This window comes from Rhodamnia argentea, chromosome 4, assembly GCF_020921035.1.
Source record: "Rhodamnia argentea isolate NSW1041297 chromosome 4, ASM2092103v1, whole genome shotgun sequence".
NCBI lineage: Eukaryota > Viridiplantae > Streptophyta > Magnoliopsida > Myrtales > Myrtaceae > Rhodamnia > Rhodamnia argentea.
In genome coordinates this window covers 14,479,479-14,496,479 of record NC_063153.1, presented here as the reverse complement: position 1 = coordinate 14,496,479, position 17,001 = coordinate 14,479,479, and the positions used below count along the sequence as shown (strand labels likewise).

Here is a 17,001-nt window from a genome sequence, read left to right as displayed (position 1 = left end):
ACATGCCATCAACATTGTGTAATCTTGGAACTTCGAGTAATACTTAATGCATTAATAACCAGAATCGTGATTTTTTTTTCCATTAATCATATGGATCGGCGGTCATATTCAGTACGCATCAACGGACGTGATTTGCGTGCGTTCGTGAAGAGTAGTTAATATGGATATCAACATGCTTTGCATTAAATGGTGCTTTAGATAATAATGGAAAAAAACTGGGGGGTGATGCGTGGAAAGCAAAAGCCATTTTAGAAGCTTCCCATTCAAGATTTAGCTGCTGTAGGCGAAGGTTCTTTCAATGCTTGGTGAGCTTGATAAGTCAAAGTACATAGCCGTCATTAATTAAAGTTGTAGTAAAACTCTTGTGTGGATTCGATTCTTGCCTCGCATGACAACCTTATTACCTAGGAAGTACGGACACTGTTCGGGAGATTTTTACGTTGGTGTCCGACACATGATCAATTCTATCAGGCACGCAGCAACATGCAAGTCGGCATTCCGATACTCACGGGATCAATTTTGAAAAATTTTCAATATTTTAAGGGTAAAATTGAAAATCTATCAAAACTTAAAAATCTCACCTAATTGTCCTAATTCCACAAAACCTAATCGTCATTCCCTCTCGCATGATGTCTCTCATCTTGGCCTCTCTCACCCTCTCGGCTCTCGCACGGCGTCGACCTCTCTTGCCTCTCGGTTCTCGCACAACTCTCGCACATCGACCTCACTAGATTAATGTTTCTAGTTTTTTTTTATAGGCTCTGTTTTTTATTATTTATTTATAGATTTGAATCAAATTAATTTGATTGAAATAATCATAAAATTGATAATTTATTATGTAAATATAAAAATATACTTTTAATATACAACTTGTCCCGGCGCGTTAGAATTGTCTTTTTTTAAAAAAAAATTTACGTATCGGCTTGTCGTGTTCCGTGTTGGTATCAATGCTACATAGCTTATTACAGGTTCGCACCAACTAATAAAGCATCAAAGTTCTAATAAAATTGTAGCTTGGATTCGATTCATGCCTCGCATGGCAACCTTATTACACGTTTGCATAGACTAATAAAGCTTCACTGGAGAGGATTACCAGTAGATAATCACATAAATGGTCCAAAAGGTTCTAAATATATTACACAAAAAAAATTACTAAAAAAGTCCTCAACCTATTATGATTGTGTCAATTCTAATATTAAACATATTTCATTTGTGCCACTTTAGTCCATCATGCCAATTTTGGAAAAATTGCTGACATGGCGTCGCCGGCGATGACGTGAATCATTTTTAATAATACTTTAAAATTTTTCTTTTTTTTTTCTTTTCTCGGCGATCGGTTGGAGAAAGAATAAACGGAAGAAAAAAATATAAAGAGAAAGAAAAATAGGAAAATAAAAGAAAATTAATAAGATAATAAAATAATAAATAATAAACTATTATTAGAATTCGTCCACGTCGCCTATTTCCAAACAAAATTGGCCGGATGGACTCGAATGCAAAAAATCTAAGACTGAATTGACACAATTAGAGCAGGTTTAGGACTTTTTGATAATTCGGTCATAGATCTTTCAATTTTACCAATTGAGTCCTAAATCTTTTGACACTTTGCCAACTGACTCAATCCTATCAATTTTAGCAAAAAATCGTTGACTTGGACGTCTTATGTGACATGACCAACACTGACATGAACAATTTTTTAACTTTCTAAAAAATTTTAACTTGGTTTTTTACTATTTTCCTTTTTTTTTTTTGTTTCTTTTCCTTTTTTTTCTAGCGAGGGCCTTGCTGCAGGTGAGGGCCGCAAAGCCCTCATCGATTGCAGTCCAAACCTAGACCTTGCGAGGGCCACAAAGCTCTTGGCGAACTTGATATAAAAAAAAGAAAAAAAGAAAAAAAAAAGAAAAAATAGATAATTGTCCATTTTAGTGCTAACCATTTTACGTGACCCTACCGGCGTCCAGGTCAACGACTTCCGATTAAATGGATCGAATGAACTCAATTGATAAAATATCAAATTATTTAGAATTCAATTGATAAACTTGAAAGGTTTCTGGGCTAGATTGGCTAAAATATGATAGATTTATGATTTGTTGGACAATTTTCACGAAATGTCCAGTCAGCAATGTTGTGTAGCAGACACCGCGGCAATCATGGAACTTTGCGTGGGCCGATCAGCATTCGCACGTGCTCCAACTTGTATTAAACACGAACATATCAATTTGATGATTATTTTAAGAAAGATAGGTGATTAATTAACCTGTAACAATCCAAGAATGATTATTATTTAATTTGGAAAATCTAGCTCTGGAGAAGGAACACAGATGCCTGAGGAAAAGGAATATGCTGAATTGCAGTTGCAGAGAGGAATCCTCAGATGATGCCCAGAATGAAATGCAAATCAGAACATAGCATCTTTCAAATTTTGGGAGATCAATTAGGGAAAAACATCATGACCCACCATTCTAAAAAGCATGAACAGATCACACATCTAAAGCCCAAGTTTCAGCACTGCTCACCGAAATTCAGATTCCAGATTGGCATGGATTTATCGAGCTCCATGGGTATCGATGCGCCGATCCTCGAGGCTCGAGCCCTTCTTTCCGGGCTCTGGTGCTTTCCATATGCATATAGATGAGTGCAATTCCATTAAGAATTTACATGCGCTTCATGAAAGCAGAAAGTGAACTCACTAAGCTGAGGCAGCACCATCCAAAAAAGATCCAAGACAAAACCAAAGTGACCCTTGCTCGATTTTGAGAGAACAGAAGAAGGCTACCGAAAACGCAAAGGCAGCTAAGATTTCTGGGATCTTATCAGTTTTCAGACGTAGTAGCCAGTGATGGTGAATCCCGTCCCACGATTTCACCTATGCAGAATCACCCGTAGCATTCCAGACCGAACAATGTGGCGATGGCGACATCCTCCACCTTCAAGTCCCCTACATGCCTCCACTTATGTTTAACATAATCGAGCTCCTTCCAGAATGCCTTGTAATGAAGAGGAATGCAGCAAAGTGGATGAACAGCGTTATGACTGGTCAAAGCAGCATGACTATCCAATCAAGCTGCCTGAGACATTGAAAACTGCAATCTATACGAACAAAAACAAGTTGGTTCTGTTCAAGGATGAAAAGCAACCTCAGGAATGTTATAAAGGTTGTGTTACATACGAAATTTCATGTCCCCCTTTTTAAAAAAATGCATTGACCGTTGATTCTCTGAATCAGAAGCACTCCACCTGTTTGGTTTTATTAATAGTGGGTTCCGTACAGACTCGTTTTATGAAAAAACGAAAGTGTCTTTTGATATTACTGAAAGAACCAACAGTGGATGCATTAGATAGATATGGTCACGCTGAGTTCAGGCAAAAAAGTCTAGTTTTGACAAAAGAAACTTGGAAAAACAGAAATGTTAAGCTTAGTGATTGGGGCCTTGGGGGGTGCAGAGGACAAATGAGATAAGGGGGAACAGCTAAACCAAAATTGTTATGCCCTCTTGTCTACATTACATGTCCAAAGATTCTCTCTCTGTTGAGTTCCATTGATAAGAATGGTCCCAACTCCCACGGCAGAATGCTTTCTCCATTTTATAGTCGAAGACAATCAACTAGGTATAGTAAAGCCAGTTAAAAGCGTAACAAAACAATTAGTAGTCGCCCGATGTGAAACACAAAGCATGCTGCACATATTAAGACACCAACTTGCGAAAAAGCTTACCTAGCAAGGCGAGTATAAAACAACTGCTTCGATAATAGATTACATTTCTCTGGCGTTGGTGGCTCCTGTATATATTGCTTGTTCTCCTCCAACAGCTTCTTGTAGTACTCAGTTCCATGCTTGGCAATCAACTGCGTCACTTGATTGGCCTTTGCTTTCAGCTGATAGAGCTTTGACACCATCAATCCTAGAATGTGACAGGACAGAAATTACTGCAGCGAAGAGCGAAAGAAAGCAATTAATTTCCTCCTGAAACAAACAACAGAACACTGGTTTACAGCCTTAGAAATTTGGCACGACATATTCGGATCGTAGGAAAACCATGAACCATTGCCCAGATTACTATGAATGATTATCCTACAACATTTACTTCCAATGTACCAAAATTAGAGCTTCAATTTTCAGTTGCTGATGCCTTTTAACCTCACATAAGCAATGTTGCAAAGCCCACAAATAAAATCTACAAGATGGAAAGGGGGTTAAATCCGCTGATCCAATATTCAAGAAACTGGATCCGACTGGCCAACTGGTGCAATTCATTGGGAGGGGAAATGGTCTAAGGTCAGGGTTGATTTGACCACCGGGTAGTATGGGTCAAAAACCAGACTGAACTGGCATTGGCTCAACCGATCAGGTCAAGACTGGGCAGTTTAACCGGGTCCAGAACAATATGAAGCCAATTCTGTCAAATAAGGCATGAACAAATAAATTCAGCAGTGCTGTGACCTGGTGCCGTTTTTAACAAGGGGCATTTCTTGGTAATGACTTGCTCAGCACACGTACTGTGCAGCAATCGGATTGCTAAATAGCACTATAGGCCACTAAAAGGTGAGTACTAAATCAACAAGCAATGAATGCAAAAATGAAGAACGAAACACTCATGTGACAGTTTGAAAGCTGGACAGATGGCACGACATGGAGCACACTGCTGAGCCAGCTGACGCCTAAGCAAACGGTTCGAACATGAATATGTTCACCTAGCAATAATTGAGCAGTTAAACTGGCCGTTCAACTACTGGAACCCCTTCGACCAAAACAATGGAAAAACCACTGGAGCCCCAGGTCCGGTTTTGATACACTGGTTTGACCCATAAACTCAGAAACAGCAAGAGACGGCAATGCTGACCAATTTTCCTTGAGAAAGCCATGACCAATGCATCAACACAAAGTCTTTAGCAGTTTAGAAAATCCAACGCTCATTTCTTTTTCTCTAACAACTGTTGGACAAATCTTTTTCCCAAAACCTTAAATTGTAAGGAACCGGATTAACAATGTACCAACAGCAAATTACTTGACACTTCCCCTCGCATGTAAGCCGATCCTGGCACACAGAAGACAGGTTGTGGTGAAACCACATTAGCAAGATTATCCGTGGAACAGGGAAACATACAGGCTAATAGGTACAATAATGGGGAGAAAAAGGAGAGAAAATGCCAGGATTCGAACCATTCAATTGTGACCTGTGTTTTGATACCATTTTAGACAAACCGTCCTATCACAAAAGCTGAAGTTGCGAGAAACCGGCCAACAATGAATTTACAGCAGATTACTTAACAACAACTGTACCCCATATCCCCCCGACTAGATACTATCATTTATGTTCCAAAAATCACATAGCAGCAAACTTCTATAGCTCAATTAGAGCAGCCTCAACAAGACTACAAAAACCGATTTCAAATAAAGAAGAGAAAAGGAACGGCTCTTCTGCGGGCAGCAGATAAAAACATGCAGCGCCAAAAGAAATGGAAGAGAAAAGAAATTGCTGTCTCCGAGGTAAGATAGAGGAACATTGACATCACCTACGAGCTAACCAGTCGAGTTCACTGGGCTAAAACCTCTCCACGGCACATTACAAGAAAACCACCCTAAAAATACACCGCTTCATCGTGTACGGAATCACGGCCGATGCAGCAAATTCGAGATACCCATCGTCGCTAGAGTTCTGTAGTACGTACCGCACGGGTGAGCTCCATCCCAGCTCGCACTCGATGATCGATACGAATGGACTGAAAACGAAATTTCAAAACTGAAAGTGAAAGGGTGGTGCTCGTGAATCGAAATGAAGAGGCTTGCCTTCTTCGTTTGATGTTGTTGCCAGTGAGAGAAGCGTGAAGCGCCGCTCTTGTGCGTTGCTGTGCCCTCGGCCGCGCGGCGGTGCGGGGCGAGAAAAAAAAAAATTATGTATTTTTCTATTTGTTTTGGGCACTTTTTAAATTCACATTTTTCTTTTGTTATTTCAGTGTTTAATACAATTTTTAATATCGATTGCAAATTTAAGTTTTTTTTTCTGCTTCGGAATAAAAAAATATTGCACATGTTTCATATTCGTTTTGTTGCCAAAAATTAAGAAATAATTAATATTTTGGGCTGGACTGGCCATGCCAGAAACATAAATAAAAAAAAGGAAAATTACCAAAATGAAGTCTTAAACCTATTTTCTCAACGGAAAAGCCACCCATAAACCAAATGAGCCATTTTCACGCATGTGAATTTCCAGACAGGTCGAGTTTTTGAGCTTTCCTTTTTTATTTGCACCCTTGAATCGAACTTGTTGGTCCGATCAGATTCTAGGATCCCCAAGAACCAACTAATTCCTTTCCTTTTTTTGGTTCAACTTTTTTTTTTTTCTCATTCCTTGAAGGACAAACTTTTCTCATTAGTTTACCAAATGGTGAGAAGTAAAACATCACCTTATTTACTTACAACCGAGGCAAGTAACTAGAGGTAATCAATTCCAGACGGGGAATTTGAAACCGAACCCATTAGGGCCGGTTCTTAATTTTTAGAACACGAAACTCATCTCTATAAACCCACCACGGGCATAGCATGTTTGGTGAGAATCAAATCCTTTGGCGCCGGCGTAAATCACAGTTAGGGGTTCGAAACTCTCCCAACGCGTTTCTCGGACTTAAGTGGGGGGCCTTTGCTGGTGGGTCATGGGGCCGGCCTCCTCCCGGTCGGAAAGGGCGAAGTCCAATTACGACTAACGGATCATGGATCATAAAAAAAAAAAAGACTTATCTCTATAAATCTTGGAATGAGACCAAATATTGGCCTAATTTTCATGTAGTTTTTTTAAAAATGGTGCCATTGAATAATAAATAAAGAAAATACTATCGACCTACGTCGAAAATGGTGTACCTCACGTGTGCTTTTGTTTTTTGATAGTGTAGAATGTAGAGTAAGGCTAATTTTTCTTCGTCTCGTTAAGTTTAGAGAAATTGGACAAATAGTACGCCGACTTTTGAATAACATCAATCCAGAGAAACATCCACGTGACGTGCATCGTAATCGAACAATCATAATCGAACAATCATAATATTTTACGTGAGATGCATATCGATTGATCTCATGTTAAAATTTTAGAAAAATCTCCTATCACGTTTAGAAGTTCATTTTCACAATAATATGCATATGCTAGGAAAATCGACATAAATAATTTAGAATATGCAATATGACTCATGAACTTTTAATTCGTCAAATGAGTCTCTAAATTTTAGTGAAATGTGCAATATCGTCCTGAGCATTAATTTGTTTAATGTGATTCCTAAATTTTTGATATCCGATTAATCCAGTTCTTGGATCATGTGAAAATGTTCAATATTATATTCGAATTTGAATTAATGAAATGATAAATATGAAATAAATTTATATAGTTTAAGAACTAGTTGATCATGCGTAATTTTTTTTTTGTAGGGATTCCATTTTTTACAAAAAAAAAATTGTAGGAATTACATTTTTAATAAATTTAAAATTTGAAGACGAGATTATATATTGGATTAAAGTTGATGAAACACTTCATATGTTGTGTCCAAGTTTAAGAGCATTTCTTCCGATAATACACGACAGGAGGAATTGATTCGCTTTGCAAACTTTTCACCTTCGAAAAAAGCTGGGAATGCAGTAGTATAGACGCGGCATCCTCCCTTTTCTTCTTCGCTGTGACAGTCGTAGAAGTAGTGATGGAGTCCGACGCGTCGCCGTCGTCATCGCCGTCGTCTCTATCCCCTCCCGCTGTTCCGATGGAGCTCCACGTGCGGAACCGCGAGAAGCTCCTGAAATCGCTCCGCCAGAGCCTCAGCGATTCCGGCCGTCCTCTCCACGGCTTCGTCTTCCTTCAGGTTGGTGTCCGCGCGCGTACCGAATCTCTGATATCTACAGTGCTCGTGTCATGTCACCTCCTTCAGGTTGGTGTCCGTGTTTGATTTTGACTTTTTTATTTTGTTGTGCTTAATTCGATTGTGGGAAGGGAGGCGAGGAGCAAGCGCGCCACGACACCGATCACACAGAGCTCTTCAGGTGCGTGATTGTGGTTTCGATTTGGGATCGCTTGGGAAGTGACTTTGCGTGTGTAGTTATGCGAGCTCATGCTAATGGATTTGCTGGTCGTTGTGTTGGAAAATCGAGTAAAATGAGGGAGGCAAACTGTAACTGTGAAGAACACTGAGTCTTTGGTACAATTTGAGAACTCTTAATTCAGTTGATTTCAAAGGCATGGGAGGTGTCTTAAATGCTGGAAGTTTTGGGAAAATTTTGTCAAATTGGTCAGTACATGCTTTGTTTTCACACCTATTGCAAATGAATCCTGTATGCCAGCCTTGCTTGATTTACGGCATACTATGGTGCTTACGATTTACTGCAAATGATGGAATATTGCTAGCGTGGCAATTAAGTTGCAGGTAATGGAAACAGTTTACCTAGGATCCAATATGATGAAAAAACGAAGCACAAGAAGAGATATCATGGATTTGGTCACCTTTTGCCACTCTTCCCATCACTCATAGCTTTATTGGTAATTGTGGAGAAACTATGTAGAAGTTAGCCTTCGTTGATTACCAGATTATACATTGAAACGTTATAGATTCTTTTTTTTGCACTAGTTTGGGTGGCACATCTTCGATATCTCCCTTTTTCGCCGTCGAAAGGTATTTGGAAAATGCTACTTTTTTTTTCCCTCAATTAGACTCTTTTTTGAAAAAGGCTAGTCCATTTGTGATACATTGCTTAAGTTTGTGTCAGTCATCTTACTGTTCTCCAGGTTTGATTAGAAATGGTATTTCAGGCTCAATAAACACCATTGTGTTTGATGTACCGAATCATGATTGTTTAACCTGATTGGTGGCTGAATTGATTTTCAGGCAGGAGAGCTATTTTGCTTATTTATTTGGAGTAACAGAGCCTGGATTTTTTGGAGCTATCGTGAGTTCCTTGATTTTTTGAACTATCATTTTCCTTTCATATGGATGGACTGGAAATTACGTTATTTGTTTATGTTGTTTCCTTTTGATTGTCAATTGCTTAGTTCACAAATAAATCATACCGTCAAGATGCTTGCCAGTTATGTCAGGTGACAATGCTACAATGTACCTAATTTTTTTTTTTTTTGGTCAAAACAATGTACCTAATTGATAATGTGAAAATGCCACCTGTTCCTTTTCTGTTGCACTGGTTGGAGAACCTTTAAACTCCAATTGATTTGTTCCAGCAAATCGTTTGCGCATACAGGTGAGAGGTTTGGACATGCAAACTAATGGCCTTTAGATATTTTGCAAGTAAATGTGATTTAGTGACGGAGTACTAGTTAGAAGGATTGGAGAAGTTTAAATAAGGCCTTGACTCGGAATTCACTGATGATATGGTAGAATGATGTCTAAGGATCGTCGTAGCCAACATCAATAAGAGGAGAAAGGTGCGATTGTAGTTCTCTTATTCTATGTACAAATATCACCAGGCACACATTTCTCATGGCTTACAGGGTTTTGTCACCTTGTTTTGGTGAGTCAAATGCAACCTCACGACAGCTAAGTCTTTATTTATTTAGTTATGATTATGAATGCAACATGGATCAATGACAATTGCTCCACCGTTAGAATACTAATTCGATGATTACTTATCGATTTCTTGACTCTTGAGAATGAAATTTGGGCTCCATACCTCATGAAGTCCTTTTCGTCCAATCTGTTTCATAAGATGAGAGCTTTGATTCTGGTTTCTGTAAGAGTTGTGATGATCCATAATGTTGCTAGTCTGGAAGACATCTGTTAGTGGTTGAGTTATATACAGTCACGTTGGTGATCAATTCATTACACCACTGTCTTGGTTTTGCAGCAATACATCGAAGAGCAATTTGATTTGGTTCAAAATGTGGTGACTGGCCTTGCATGATCCTTCATCAGTATTGCACTCTATAATTGTTCTATTTTCATCTTTTATTCCCTTTGTTCCTATTATATCTTTTTTTTTTTTTCAAGATTTTTTTCTGTTTGGTGGTGCTTGCTCAGTTTTTTAAAGTGCTGATTTCTGCTGTGAGCACAATTCTTCGTTGTCTGCATGCTTTTCTTCCATGGTCCATGCTCTTTGTTCTTAGCTGATGGAACATCAGAATTGATAGTTGTTTGGATGTGCTGCTGGAGAAAAATGACTTGTAAAGACTTTGAGTTTGATGTTAAGCACGAATTCTTTTGAAGGATATCATGAGTGGAAACTCTCTGCTTTTTGCTCCTCGGCTTCCCTCAGAGTATGCTGTTTGGCTGGGAGAAATAAAGCCTTTGTCATTCTTTGAGGTGACTGCCTGATCTGCCAGTCCACTTGTCAATATAAACCAGGAATGATTTGGCTAATGGCTTACAGTTTCTGCTCTGTAGGAAAAATACATGGTCAACAAGGTGTTTTATACTGATGACATTGTAAAAGTTCTCCACGAGCTGTTCCAAGGACAGGGAAAACCTTCATTGTTTCTCTTGCATGGGCTTAACACTGATAGTAACAATTTCTCCAAACCAGCTGAGTTCGAGGTTATTTCATCTTCTGTTTTCTTTGCTTCTTCGAAACTAGTTTCCAGTTACAATTGCATTTATTATGTTGTAGCATAATGATGGTCCTAGTCTTTGCATAGCATGGTTATAAGTCTTTCTCTGTTCCAATTTCATTGATTTGTCAACTTTTGACATTCCTTGGACTTCTTGTTAGGGAGTGGAAAACTTCGCCACGGACTTGACTACCCTACATCCTATTTTGACTGAATGTCGTGTTACAAAGTCCGATTTGGAGCTTGCTGTAATTCAGTTTGCCAATGATATAAGCTCTGAAGCTCATGTTGAGGTAATTGGTTGTCGGACATTTTGATGTTTTCTACATGAAGGCCTCTAATCATCCTAAAATAATTCCTCTTTTGGATGATTATATGAAATTATTCATTTATAGTAGATGAACATATGGAAATTATTCATTTATAAGCTCTGAAGCTCATGTTGAGGTAATTGGTTGTCGGACATTTTGATGTTTTCTACATGAAGGCCTCTAATCATCCTAAAATAATTCCTCTTTTGGATGATTATATGAAATTATTCATTTATAGTAGATGAACATATGGCCATATTATAGGTTATGGCAATCTACTGCAGTGGACGGAGGGGAGGAAAAAACAATACTTAAGAAACTCTGGTTTTGCTTGTTTTGATTGTGCTTTACTGTCACTTACTTTCTTTCACCTATTTTGTTCCAACATTATGTATGATCAAATTACTACTGACAATTTAGTGTACTTTTACATGTATACATTTATCGGCCAAGAAAAAACATGTATATAAGTGAAAGAGATGTATATGCGCACGGGACCACTTGGGGAAGTTCATTTATGAAGGATGATGATGGGATAATTCAGTTGGTTGACTTTGTTACAAAATTTATTATTTCTGAATATCTATCTCTTTTTGGATGTATAGCAACAGGCTTAAGTACACTACAAGTGCCAAAACTTATGTACGGCGCTCACTTTGGTGTCAAAACTTTCAAAACGATCACTTAAGTGCCAAATTTTTTGAAAAACGATCACTTCAGTGCTAAAACTTTCAAAACGATCATTTAAGTGCCAATTTTTTTTAAAAAACGATCATTTAAGTACCAATTTTTTTTAAAAACGATCACTTCAGAGTCAACTCCATTGAGCCACATCAGCTCAAATATTAATAAAAAAATAGCGTGTGTCGGATTTCCGATAAGCCACGTCAGCTCAAATTGAAATTGGCATTAAAATGAACTTTTTAAAAAGAAGTTGGCACTTAAGTGATCGTTTTTTAAAAAAATTGGTACTTAAGTGATCGTTTTGAAAGTTTTGGCACTAAATTGAGCGCCGTACATAAGTTTTGGCACTTCTAGTGTACTTTAGCCTATAGCAACATATTTAAATGTGTCTTGTAAAGATGTTCTCTTGAACAATGCCGATTGCTTATCTAGCCAAATATAAGTAGAGGAGCTATTGTCAATTTGTTGCATATTTCTTTCCATGTCCGCATAATGAAGAATTTGTGAAATAAAAATATTGCAAAACAAAAAAAAGTAAATCATGGTTCTTTACTGGTTTTTTGGGGAAGACAGCGATGTCTGCCTTCAAAAATATTTGACTTGTCTGGCATTCTCGCAATTTTGGGAGCAACTTTCGATTACAAACACTATCTAGTCAAATGTTAGATTGGAAATGCAATAATTTATTTCTTCTTTATTTGAGTTTTATGGAGCATTCTCTCCTATCTTTAGCTTGTTGAGTCAATTTTTTCACTTAGTCTATTATGTGTTCTTCTTGTTCAGGTAATGAGGAAGATTAAGGTTGGCATGAAAGAGTACCAATTAGAAAGCACGTTTCTTCATCACACATACATGTATGGTGGGTGCCGCCACTGCTCATACACGTGTATTTGTGCCACTGGTGGAAACAGGTTAGATTTAGGATACAAAAAGTTAGTTTGGTTTCTCTAGCATGTGCATATGAAAGATCTGGTGTGTGAATAGAAGAACCTCGAATTGCTTGAAGGAATTTTGACGACAATTAGAATATTACCGGAAGCGAACTTGGAAATACATGCTCAAAGGAATTGGGTTCCTATATTTTGGGCCAGAAGGCCCATCGGATGGGCTAATTGGATTTGCAACCGATTTAACTAATTTACTGGGGACAATAGACAAGAGAGAGCTGTCTGCCTCTCCCCGTCATCCCACCCCCAACACAACAGAACCCCGGGGCTGATATTATGGAATATTCTTAGTTGTAAAGATAACTGTATGTAAGAAAGCAAGCATTTGAGATGCCATTGGTATCTTGAAAATGCGAGAGCTCCACTATGATCTTGAACAAGTTAAAACAGTTGCAGAATCTTTTGAAAGAGAATGTGTTATTGGCACGTACATATTGCTGGCTTGAGTTGATTGGTTTGCTCACTGTATTTGTAGAATTGAATTCTTCTGACAATGATAGGAATTATATGCCTATGTTGATCATTTATTTTAGTTACTGAATTTGCAGAGGATTCTCCAATAGATAAAAGTTCTTTTCCGGGCATTTCCCTTTGTTGATCAGTTATTATTCGAATACCAAATGTTCTACAGTGTGAGTGGCACATTTGATAGTGAAGTATATTTCCAAGAACTGCTGACTTTGTTTCAACTTTCGAATTACTGCTGATTTCCTCAATCTCTATGGTGTGCTATTGATATTGTGATAGTATGTGTCTCTGGAATAGAGAGAGTATGACTCAAGCAACAGAATAGTTTTTTTTTGTTTGTTGAAATAGTGGAAGGTTGCATTTCCTTTTCTCTGCGATTAGACTGCTTATAATATTGCCAGTGTGAAGTAACAATAATTTCTTCCATGTATTTTAGTGCTGTTCTCCACTATGGGCATGCAGCTGCTCCAAATGACCGGGTAAGTTAAGCCTCCATCTCCTGAAATTGTTAATTTTCGTTTCTTGGGGTAAAATGCCTAACCTAAAGTAGGCATTGCTCTAGGCAGAGGATGTTTACTTTGGTAAAGTGGCATGCATTCATGAATGTAAGCTTAGGCTAGCATGGTTTCTTGTACGCGCGCGTGCGCGCACACACACACTTGGCTTTTGGGAAAGGAAAAGATGAGAAGAATCGTAAAAATGTGGCCAATTTGGTTCGACCCTCTAAACACGTCCAATTTTTTCCTTTCAGCTCTTGTTTTAATTTTTTTTTGGTCAGATTCATGAAGGCTAAATAAATGGTTCTTATTTAATTTCCGTATCAGATTCATGAACGCTAAATAAAGCTGGTAAGTTCTTCTTGTGGATTTCTTTGCAGACGTTGGAGGATGGGGATATGGCATTGTTTGATATGGGAGCTGAATATCATTTTTATGGATCTGATATTACCTGTTCATTCCCAGTGAGTTTCTGGTTCTTGTGTGCTTTTGTGGGGTTGACATGGGATCTTTATTCTGCTAATACTTCTCCTCTTTGAAATGCAATTTATTGATTGCAATTTTGATTTTGGTTTTCTGTTTTCCTTCAACTTATTTTACATTCTGCCATGGACTTACCCAATTTCTTTCAAAAGGCAAGAAAGTTCGATGACTTATCATGGACAAGATAACAACCAAAAAAAAAAAAAAAAAAAGAAATTCGTAATTACCCTTTTCATGGTTAAGGCCTGCTTATTCCTGGGGCTATTGTTACACTGATCCATGTCACGACAGTGGCAAAGTTAAAAGGCTCTCCCAGGTTCAAACAAGCGGTTATTGGCAATTTCATGAATTCACAATGTCTCAGTCATATTTTACGAATGTTTATCCTTTATCTTCTGGCAATAGGTGGTCTTTGTAGATAATTATTGATAGAGATGACAGACATCTCCTTGGCTTTAGAAGGAAATGGATTTACAAGATCGATTATCTTCTTTTTGTGTCAGAGCTACAAGTATCCCCTCTTACCATCAGCTTCATTTTGTGCAGGTGAATGGCAAGTTTACAAGTGATCAGAGTCTAATATACAATGTAAGTTGCTTATTTAAATTGACTATGAAAAAAGCCAACTGCAGTTGCAGTAGAAATTAGCTATGAACAAAGGCAACTGCAGGTGCAGTGGAAACTATTACCAAGGTTGTCTGGGTATACAGGTGGAGAGAATTGTGGGGCAGTTTTGCTAATCAAATGTTTATTTCCAGTCTAAGCCTGATCATACGGAGTTTTGATCTTTTTGTCGCTTTCTCAGGCAGTACTTCAAGCACATGATGCGGTGATTGCTGCTACTAAACCTGGAGTTAGCTGGGTAGATATGCACAAGTAAGAGTGGATGGCAAAGTTTGAAAAAGTTCTACTCGAGGGCTTTTGATTTTGAGTAATAGTCAAGAAAATAGTCAAGAAAATTCTTCTTCCATAGTTCAGGGATGCTTAAACAAAGAGTGCTTCTATGTTGTAGCATCGCATTGCTCTTATATACCGAGTGAAACTCTCAACTGCCAATTGGCAGTGGCATTTTAGTTATTTGAAATCAAAATTTTCTCTCTATATCTGGATTCAGTTTACTCCAATGAAGTAGCTTTACTTCAACTAATCTCAATGGATGCTTTGGCAAAGCTTATTACAAGATTATCTTGAGATTTTTATGCTTTGTGGTATTTGACTTTGCTATATTGCCATATAAGAGCAACTCTCCCCTTGGCTCTCTCTTGCTACTGAATTTAATATTAGAGTTTTAGAAGGAAATTTTGAGTCATCATGTTGATTGTAGCATAAAACCAGTCCCCTGTGTTTGGTGTTGCTTCTGAAGTGAAGGGACAGCTAGCGATTGTGGATGGTTAATTGCAGTATCGAAAATCTAATTAATTGTAACAAATTTCTTAGGGTAACTCACTGCTGCTAAGATTTTCTAGCCTATACTGTATGTATCTTCCCCCTCCAAGATTGCACTTGTCATGTAATTTCATTTGATCTATCTGGCTGCAGATTAGCAGAGAAGACTATTCTCCAGTCATTGAGGGAAGGAAGCATCATATCTGGGTAACTATTCTCAAGGATATGTCGTCTTCCCATCATCCTGTCTCCATGAACTAATGCTTGTCTGTTTTTGTCGATTTCAGTGATCTGGATCATATGATGGTTGAGCGTTTGGGAGCAGCCTTTATGCCCCATGGGCTGGGACATCTATTGGGTATTGATACTCATGATCCTGGTGGCTACCTGCAGGTTTTTAGATTTAAAATAATCAATTTCTTGTCTATCTTCTTTGCTGGTTCTGATCTTTGGCAACTGTGATCCTGAGAATCTCCATAATCTCTAGGGGTTGGAGAGACCAAAAGAACCTGGATTGAGTTCATTGCGGACAGTCAGAGATCTCCAGGAAGGAATGGTTAGTATTAGTTCTCTCTGCTGTAAATATTAATCATTATTTGTTTGAGAAATATTGGGGCAAGGAGGCCTTGAGAGTACTCTTTTTGTTCTATTTTCTGTTCTTAGCGTGCTGATCTCACAAGGTATTTTGTTTTTATTTGTTTCATTAGCACACCTTCTATGTATGATCAGCAGTGAATTGACCTTGACTCAGGTGATAACAGTGGAGCCTGGATGCTACTTTATCGATGCTTTGTTGGTTCCGGCAATGGAAAGCACAAAGACATCACAGTTCTTCAATCATGATGTAATTGGAAGATTCAGAACTTTTGGTGGAGTGAGAATCGAAAGCGACGTGGTACTCCATTTTCTAAACTCTCTTTGAACACCTTGAGTTGGGATAAATAGTTTTTGGACATATATACCCTACGTCTTAGTGCTGCTTTCAATTCGAGTTGTCAGCTTAAAGTCAGAATGAATATCGTCGTTATATTTATATCCATTATTCTTAGTTGCGAAGTTCTTAGCTGCGAAATGTGTTATTTTTCTCAAGCGATTTCTTCCCCTTATTCTGGAATTCTAAAATTTAATCGATTATGGCAAGCAATTTTTCAGTCTCCCTATGTCTAATATGTTTACTTTGACTTATGCATTCTCGTTTTCGTTTCTACTGTGGCAGTGTGTTACCGCAACTGGTTGCAAAAACATGACGGACGTCCCTCGCCGGACGTGGGAGATTGAAGCCGTGATGGCAGGAGCACCATGGCCGCCGCGCTTGTCCCCTGCTCACTTCGAGAGCTGATAGAACAAGTTCAAAAGCCAGTCCGCTCAGTGCTGGAAGCGTGGCTTCACGCTCCGAGTCTAAGAGAATAAAGGGCATTTTTTACATGCCAAACTCCGGTGATATTTGAACATGTCGGAAGACGCGGCTTGCTCAGATTAGGGGCCTTTGCACATTCAATCGTGCTAGGTTGACGCTAGGCGAGCCAAAACTCAGACATCATTCCAATTTGACGCTTGAATTCATTCGAGGACTACTTTTTATTTTTGGCCAAAATTTTACAACATGAAAGTGACTTTGTGGGGTGGAGATGCTAGTATTATAGGTGCGAAGTTTGATTCTCACGCTTTGCAAAGAGGTAGAACAAAGTTAGCGAAAGAGGAG

The 17,001-nt window shown here is 38.4% G+C and overlaps 2 protein-coding genes across 2 annotated transcripts; one reads left to right on the top strand and one right to left on the bottom strand.

Moving 5' to 3' along the window:
* Positions 1 to 2,264: 2,264 nt before the first annotated feature.
* On the bottom strand, positions 2,265 to 3,897 carry LOC115749110. Its single transcript, XM_030685805.1, has 2 exons — positions 3,716 to 3,897; positions 2,265 to 3,033 (listed from the first exon to the last, which is right to left on the bottom strand). Exons 1-2 carry the CDS (start codon positions 3,895 to 3,897, stop codon positions 2,877 to 2,879), a joined length of 339 nt encoding a protein of 112 aa, XP_030541665.1. The 3' UTR covers positions 2,265 to 2,876.
* Positions 3,898 to 7,559: 3,662 nt separating this feature from the next.
* Positions 7,560 to 16,880, top strand: LOC115749101 (xaa-Pro dipeptidase). Its single transcript, XM_030685790.2, has 16 exons — positions 7,560 to 7,836; positions 7,965 to 8,014; positions 8,854 to 8,914; positions 10,183 to 10,278; positions 10,360 to 10,509; positions 10,685 to 10,816; positions 12,302 to 12,429; positions 13,370 to 13,412; positions 13,811 to 13,894; positions 14,460 to 14,501; positions 14,719 to 14,789; positions 15,453 to 15,506; positions 15,587 to 15,692; positions 15,787 to 15,855; positions 16,051 to 16,194; positions 16,516 to 16,880. Exons 1-16 carry the CDS (start codon positions 7,678 to 7,680, stop codon positions 16,636 to 16,638), a joined length of 1,512 nt encoding a protein of 503 aa, XP_030541650.1. The 5' UTR covers positions 7,560 to 7,677; the 3' UTR covers positions 16,639 to 16,880.
* The last annotated feature ends 121 nt before the right edge of the window (positions 16,881 to 17,001 follow it).

Coding starts and splice junctions, on each gene's coding strand:
- LOC115749110 (XM_030685805.1), bottom strand. CDS start 3,897: ATGGTGTCAAAGCTCTATCAGCTGAAAGCAAAGGCCAATCAAGTGACG. Junction 3,034..3,715: donor TTTTATACTCGCCTTGCTAG/GTAAGCTTTTTC, acceptor TGCTTTGACCAG/TCATAACGCTGTTCATCCAC.
- LOC115749101 (XM_030685790.2), top strand. CDS start 7,678: ATGGAGTCCGACGCGTCGCCGTCGTCATCGCCGTCGTCTCTATCCCCT. Junction 12,430..13,369: donor TGTGCCACTGGTGGAAACAG/GTTAGATTTAGG, acceptor CATGTATTTTAG/TGCTGTTCTCCACTATGGGC. Junction 13,895..14,459: donor ATATTACCTGTTCATTCCCA/GTGAGTTTCTGG, acceptor CATTTTGTGCAG/GTGAATGGCAAGTTTACAAG.